The sequence below is a fragment of the Stegostoma tigrinum genome, chromosome 9 (assembly GCF_030684315.1).
Source record: "Stegostoma tigrinum isolate sSteTig4 chromosome 9, sSteTig4.hap1, whole genome shotgun sequence".
Lineage (NCBI taxonomy): Eukaryota > Metazoa > Chordata > Chondrichthyes > Orectolobiformes > Stegostomatidae > Stegostoma > Stegostoma tigrinum.
Genome location: NC_081362.1, coordinates 98,030,546 through 98,038,216, shown reverse-complemented (window position 1 = coordinate 98,038,216; position 7,671 = coordinate 98,030,546). Strand labels below are relative to the sequence as shown.

The 7,671-nt window shown below is 42.8% G+C and overlaps 1 protein-coding gene across 1 annotated transcript in view; it reads left to right on the top strand.

Moving 5' to 3' along the window:
* The first annotated feature begins 530 nt into the window (after nucleotides 1-530).
* The window catches only part of LOC125455212 (adenylate cyclase type 8-like), a 163,959-nt gene continuing 156,818 nt past the window's right edge, over nucleotides 531-7,671 (top strand). The window contains exon 1 of the mRNA XM_048536930.2: nucleotides 531-1,812. Coding sequence (XP_048392887.1) covers nucleotides 991-1,812 — 822 coding nt within the window. The 5' untranslated portion in view covers nucleotides 531-990. The remainder of the gene's footprint in view (nucleotides 1,813-7,671) is intronic.

Below are 7,671 nucleotides of genomic sequence, written 5' to 3'. Positions count from 1 at the left end.
CCCATTCTCAAACAATGCCTTCCAAATCTGAATCGCTCCTCTGTGGAAGGGAGGTGTTCATTTGGATGCCAATTCCCTTACGTGTGTTCTCTATTCTTGGTCCTTCCACCAATGAGAATAGATTCTCTCTATTCGGGCTACTATTTTGAATTCGTCTGTGAAATCTCCTTTCAACCTTTTCTTACCCATCGGTTTAGATAATACACTTCAGCCGATTAATGCAGATTCCCCCGAACGGAAGTAGGATCCTCTGCCTGATGCTACTGAGAGTGGTTGGATTTAGTGTGCGTCGCAAGATGGAAGGTCTCAGCAATACTGAAGAGAGTTAGGGCGTGAGGTTGTCGCAATTGCTTAGCGGTGCTCTTGAGTCTGAAAGATTCCTAGCTTGCGGCCAAATCCGTCAGCACCATATTGTCGAGTGTCAACCAATGAGCTCATGAGTTAGCTGCCCAATGGGATTTAGCGATGCAAAGCTTTGATCACCTCTCTGCTCAGTGATAGGACTTGCCGACGCTAACAATGGTGTTTGGCGTGTGAGCTGAGGCCCTGACTGCCATTGTGACCGAACAAGGCTGCGGGGCTGTCACAAGTGACCTGTGGCTGGAGGCAGAGCTGGCTCAAGGGATCGGGTGGAGTCAACATCAGCAAGGCCCCAGCACGTTTCAGCACGCTGGATAGCGACAGCTCTCCACCAAACCCGAGCAGCCCAGACATAGAGTCACAGAGGTTATTAACTGGAACAGACATGAAAGTGGGTGCGCTGTTTTTGATCACTCGTTTATTCTTATTTCAGTCCTTACATTGTGATAAAGCTGTAATTCGCTTAAAGTGAATGCCTTGAAATTGGGAACAATTGGCCAATCCCTGCAGAATCATGCGGTTTCCGAGTTTGTCAAAGTTGGAATATTAAGACAGCGAGAGTTTCAGCCTCTCGCCCCCAACGTGTCTTCAGACTATCTGTAGTTCAGCGGGTACACTGAGAACCGAAACATGGAAACGTTAGTGGAGTCTACGGAGTTGCAAACGACCACTGTCGCAATGTCACATCACAGCCCCACACAGTCCCGTCAGTGGCAAAACATCGTCAATGTCATCAGTAAACGGCAAGAGCGGCTGACCGATAGTGATGGCGTGCCAAAACGGAGGTTCACCATCAAGAATGAGTATATCGAGGACATCAACCAGCAAATCCAGTCCAAGCTCACCGGCAGGGCTAAGAGCTCCATCTACCCGACTGTATTCGCGACAGCACCCGTCAGCGAGAGGATGTCTGACATCTTCGTGTCTCCTGGTTATAGCTGCTTGGGAGTCTTACTGCCCACCATAAACCAGACATTCAAGTCCAATGATTTGGAGAAGCTGTACCAGCGCTACTTTGCCCGTCAGAGACGTATCTCTCTTATGATGATGAACATCATAGATTGCTTCACCAAGTTTAACATTACGATGTTATTTTTCGTTGTTGCACCTGAACTGATTGAGCCCTTACTGACTGGGGTGACTGGCTTATTCATTCTGTTCTCTTCCATGTTGTGTTTTCTGGTGCAAGCCGGCAAAGATGCCATATCACACAACTATCTGCAATATCTTGGACTTGCTACCTGGTTCTATCAGTCTCTACAGATTCTCCTGACCTGGGGCATGGGCTTGGAAACCAATGAGACCTGGTTCATTCTATTCATTGTATTCGGCACTTATACCATGCTCCCTATCCCGCTGTTTTGGGGTATCCTTGCTGGCTCCATATCCTCAATAGTTCACTTAGTAATTGAAGGATTTCGATATTCCAGAGGTGCCATTCTTCTCCATCAGGTACTTCTCCATTATTACCTCTTTTCCAATCCACCTGAACTGTAGGTTAGCCTACAATAATGTGCTTTAGCTTAATAAAAGAGCTATTTTAATTATGAACGTAAGTGGGGTGAGATGTAGCATAATTTTGTTCTTCTCTACCAAATTTTCCTCAGCTTCTTTTGATCCAAGGAAGATGTGCACATCTTTTTGAACATACCTTTTAATTAATATACCTTAACCCTGAACCATCTGGTAAATCTTCACTGCACTCCCAATACCCTTTCTCTTTCATAAATTGTAATCACCACAACTGAATGTAATAGTTGGTGAACAACCAAAGTTTTTTCAAGGTTCAGCATAACTTTGCTGCTTTGGCACTTAGTGACTCCACTTAAGCTCAAGTTCACAGATACCATCCCATGATCATTGACACTTGTGAATTCTCAGATCACTGGTGTCCCAAAGCACTCTTTAGAACTTGTGCCATTAGGTTTATTTTTTGCCTCTCCTGATCCCTTCTAACTCACACATTTCAATATTAAATTGTATCTGTCATTTGTCTTCTTATTCACATACTCTTCACCGTTTGCTTTCCTCCAAATTTGTAATGAGCTACTTCCAGAAATGGTGATCATAAAACTATCATCAATGGTCCTATAACCCATCTGGTATAGCGATGTCCCTTAAGTAGAGAAACCTGATATCCTTCCCTAGTCTGGCCACCGTTTTTATGCACACCCTCAGCAATGCCCTGTTAAATACCACCAGAAATCATCTAGTGAGACACAGGTTGCACAAAACTGGTACAGAAAAGTCAATAAGGAATGCAACTAGACTAATCTGGTGTCAACTTAGGCTGTGGAAATGTCAATGATAAACTCAGCCTTGTTGAACCAATATGTTCTCCTTCCTAATATATCAAATGTTAGGGAGCATTGTGGGCAGTTCTAGTTGCCACAGTATTGGAAGGATGTGGAGGATTTGGAGAAGGTGCAAATGAGGTTTATGAGGATGTTGTCTGGATTGCAGAGTATCAACAGAGTAGGATTGTTTTCACTAGAATGTCAAAGGCTAATAGAAGTATGTATAATTATAGAGGCACAGAAAGGATGGATAATCAGTTTTTTTGGGGAGTGTAAATGTCAAATACGAGGGGACATAGGTTGAAGTGGAGTGCTAAAAGATGTGCGAGGCAAGTTTTTTTACATTGAGGATGCTAAATGCTTGGAACACGCTGTCGTGGGAGGTGATAGAAGTAGATATAATGAAAAGGTTTAAAAGTCATTTAGTCAGACACGATCAGGCTGAGAATAGGGGTTTATATGGACTGTGTGCATGTAAATGGGATTAGATTACGATGGCATCGTGGTCAGCACAGAAATGGTGTGTGGAAGGACACGTTCTTGTGTTATACTGTTCTATGTTCAATGTCCGAATGACTTGCTGTTTGTGTGAAAATGTGGTTATCCATTCCACAGACTGGTCAAACAACAGCCTGACACAGTCATACTCACCAAATCAATCCTACTGTACAGATCACCTAGACTCCTTTGCCACCTTTCAGGCCCTGTTCCATTTGGACAATACTGGACATCTGGGAAGGAGTTGCCCATGGAGTCCTCAAAAATGACTCTGGGCCTCATGCACTCCCACCACATCTGGTAAAATCCCGTGCTAGCTATCTGCTGTCTTGCCCTCAGCCAATGATGGTACTACTGATCGAGCTCTCCAATACCAAAGAGCATGTTGCAGATGGTAAGGGAAACAATAAGAAAAAAAACACTTGATCTGATTCTCACAAACCTACCAACCACAGAAACACCAGTTCACAAAAGTACTGGTAGAAGTGACCACGATATAAAATTTGTAAAGATGAAATTCCTCTTTCACATTGAGCGTACTTTCCATCATTTCTGTGTCATGACTATCATTCTAAACATGGTAGATTTAGAATAGCTCCTAACAACTCATGATTGGGCATTGATGATGCTCTGTGGGACATGGTCGAATTGTACTTAACTACAATTTGAAACCTCATGGCTGAGCATATCCCTCAGCCTACAGGATGGGAGACAAACCATGGCTTCATGATTGATTGATTGATTTAGTGTCACATGCACCAAAATACAGTACAATGTTTGTTTATGAGTGGTTCAGGCAGATCATAGTAAGCAAGTATCTCATTGAAATTGACAGAATACCGGGTGGCCTGGATAGAGTGGATTTGGAGAAGATGTTTTCACTAGTAGAAGAGACCAGGATCCAGATGAACAGCTTCAGAATGAAAGAACTGCCCTTTAGAACTGAGATGAAGAAGAATTTCTTAACCAGATGGGGGGTGAATCTATGGAACTCATTGCTGCAGTAAGCTGTGGAGGCCAAATTATTGAGTCTGTTTAAGGCAGTGACAGATAGGTTCTTATCTGGTAAGGAGATCAAGGGTTACAGGAAGAAGGCATGAGAATGGGGTTGAGAAACATACCAACCATAATTGAATGGCAAAGCAGACTTGATGGGCCGAATGGCCTTGCTCTATTGCTTTTTCACTAACTGATGAATGTGGGCATCGCTGACTAGGCTAGCTTTTATTTTTCATTCCTCACCTCTTATAAAATTGCCAGAAAAGCTTCCCTCACTTTCCCCTTTGATAAATTGCTGCACCTATTTTGAGACGTCCTTGACCCTTGCACCAGAGAGGCAACATGCTATCCTACGCTCACAGCTGCAGAATCTCGTGTCTGTACCCCTGACAGGAGAGTCCCCTAGAACAATTACTCATTTGAATCTTGACAAACCCCACTTAAGATTCATTCTTGGTGCCTTCCTATTTTCCACTGAGAGACAATCCTTCTCAACAGTACCCAATTAGTATACAAAATAAAACCCAAAAGAACTGCAGATACTGTAATCAGGAACAAAACCAAAGTTGCTGGAAAAGTTCAGCAAGTCTGACATCATCTGTGAAGGGAAAAACAGAGTTAATGTTTCAGGTCTGGTGACCCTTCCTCAGAATTGATAGCGGCTGGGAAAATGTCAAATAGGATATCTGTTTGAGAGAGGAATAGTCACAGAAAGCCCCCGAACTATCTTCTTATATGTCCTGACAGTCACCCATCTATCTGACTGACTTGCGATCACTAACGCATCCAGTATCTCTGTGACCAACTCCTTCACTGCTTTAGGGTGAAAGTCATTGGATTTCCTTGATTTGTTAACTTCTCAGTGTCATTAATTTCCACAATGCTACTTTCTTGGCTAATACTAACTTCTGTCCATTCCACATTGTCAAGACACCCTTGGATCTTAAATATCTCATTGAGGCCTCTTGTGTCATCCTCTATGAAGACAGACACAGTATTTATTTAGCTGACTTTTCAGGCCAGGACCCTTCTTCAGAAATAGAGGGTGGGTGTGAAGGGAGTTCAGAATTACAGAGAGAGGAGGAGTGAGGCTGGGAAAGGTAGGTGGGAAGCTGATAGGTGAGTGCAGGTTGGGAGTGGTGGGAATTGGTCAGTGAGGTAGAAGGAGCGGATAGATGGGAGAGAAGATGGACAAATTGTGTCAGGTCAAGGAGGTGAGAATGAGAGGGAGGGTTGATCATGGGATGAGGCTGGGACGTGGGAAGTTTTCGAAACTGGTAAAATCCACATTTAGGCCATTGATCTGTAGGCTCCCCAGGTGGAATATGAGGTGCTGCTCTTCTAGTTTCCGGGTGGCGTCATTAATACACTGGAGGAGGCCCAGGATGGACATGTCACCCAGGGAGTGGGAGGGGGAGTTGAAATGGTTCACGACCAGAAGGTGTTGTCGTTTTTCATGAACAGAGCGCAGATGCTGTACAAAGTGATCTCTGAGCCTCCACTTGGTCTCTATTGCAGATGCAATAGACCACATTCCTGCTCCTCTGATGCTGCCCGGCCTGCTGTTGTCCTCCAGCTCCACACTGTGTTATCTCTGACTCCAGCATCTCCAGTTCTTTTTATTTCTGAGTACTTGTTTAGCTTCTCTGCCATTTCTTTGACTCCTTGTATAAATGTTCCTATCTCTGCCTGTAGTACTTTGATATTCTTTTTGTTTTAAAATAACCATAGAGCATTTTACCGTTGATTTTTTTATGGTTCTTGGTATTTTATGTTTAGGTTTTCCCTTTATCAATTTTTTTGGTCTGCCCCTTTACTGCATTTTACAATTCTCTAAATGCTAAGACTCACAACATAATAAGGGAAAGGGGGAAGAGTTTAGGCTTTGCAGAATGAATATAGGAAGTTAGGTAGAAGGTTAAAAAGCAGATCCTCTGAAAGGCAGCAATTGCTTAATTACTCCCAGTCCTATGTGCTGGTGAGAGTAGGAATAATAAGATAGGGCCGACAAATCAATGGCTGGTGTAATGGGCAAGGATTCAGATTTTTGTATCAATTGAATCTCTTCTGGGGCAGAAAAGACCTGTCCAAAAGGGTGGGCTTCACTTGATCTGGAAGGTTCCAATATCCTGTTGGGGAGATTTGCTAACATAATTTGGGAGTCTTTAAACTAAAAGGGGTGGTGGTGGTTAATGTAGAGGGGGATCCCAAGTTGTAGTGAGAATAGGAAGACAGATGCGAATGGTTCTGAATTTAAAAAGAGCAAGTTAAATAGAAAAGGCAGGTAAGACCAAGTCAGATGTAACTTTGATGAATTAAACTGCATTTATTTCAATGCAAGGTGTCTTACAGGTAACAGATGAACTCAGGGCATGTATGGGAACATGGCACTGGGACATTATGGCTATTACAGAAACATAGATGGGAGAGGAACAGGACTGGTAGCTCAATGTTTCTGGATTTAGATGTTATAGGAAGGCTAGAAGGTGAGGCAAAAGAGGAGGGGAATAGTGTTTTTGATTAAGGAAACCATTACTAGTGTACTTAGAGAGGATATTTTTGAGGGATTATCCAGTGAAACTGTATGGGTGAAACTCAGAAATAAGAAGGGATGATCATTTTGATGGGATTGTGCTATAGGCCCCGTAGTAGTTGCGGAGGAATTGAGGATCAATTACGCAGGGAGATCTCAGGTATATGGAAGATTAACAGGGTTGTAATGGTAGGGGATTTTAACTTTCCAAACATAGACTGGGACTACCATAGTGTTAAGGGCTTGGATAGAGAGGAATTTGTTACATGTGTTCACGAAAATATTCTTTATCGCTATGTAGATATACCTACTATAGGAGGACTTTCTCTTAGCAAATAAGGCAGGGCAAGTGACTGAAGTGTGGGTGAGGGAGCATTTTGGGTCCAGTGATAATAATTCCGTTAGTTTTAAAAGATTGATGGAAAAGGATTGGCCTTAAATAAAACTTACAGCTCTTAAATGGAATAAGGCAAATTTTGATGGTCTGAGACAGGAACTTTCAAGGGTTGATGGGAGTAGACTGTTTTCAGGTACAGGGACAACAACTGGCGTGTGAGACACTTTCAAAAGTGAGATACCGAGGGTACAGAAGCATTATGTTCCTTGTTAGAGTGACGGGTAAGGCTGGTAAGATTGGGGAACTGTGGAAGATTAAAGATATTGAGGTTCTGGTCAAGAGTAAGAAGGAGTTATCTATTGGGTATAGACAATTGGATCAAGTGAATCTCTTGAAGAGTATAAGGGGTGTAGTGGCATTCTCAAGAGAATTCTGGAGGGCAAAAAGGGGATAAGAGATAGATAACCTAGATAGGTTAAGGATAATCTGAAGAGATTCTACAAGTACATTAAGAGTAAAAGAGCAACTGGGGAGAGAATAGGGCCTCTCAAAGATCAACAAGTTTGTCTACATGTGGAACCACAGGAGATGGGAGGATACTCAATGAATATTTCACATTAGTTTTTACTGTGGAGGAAGAAATGGAG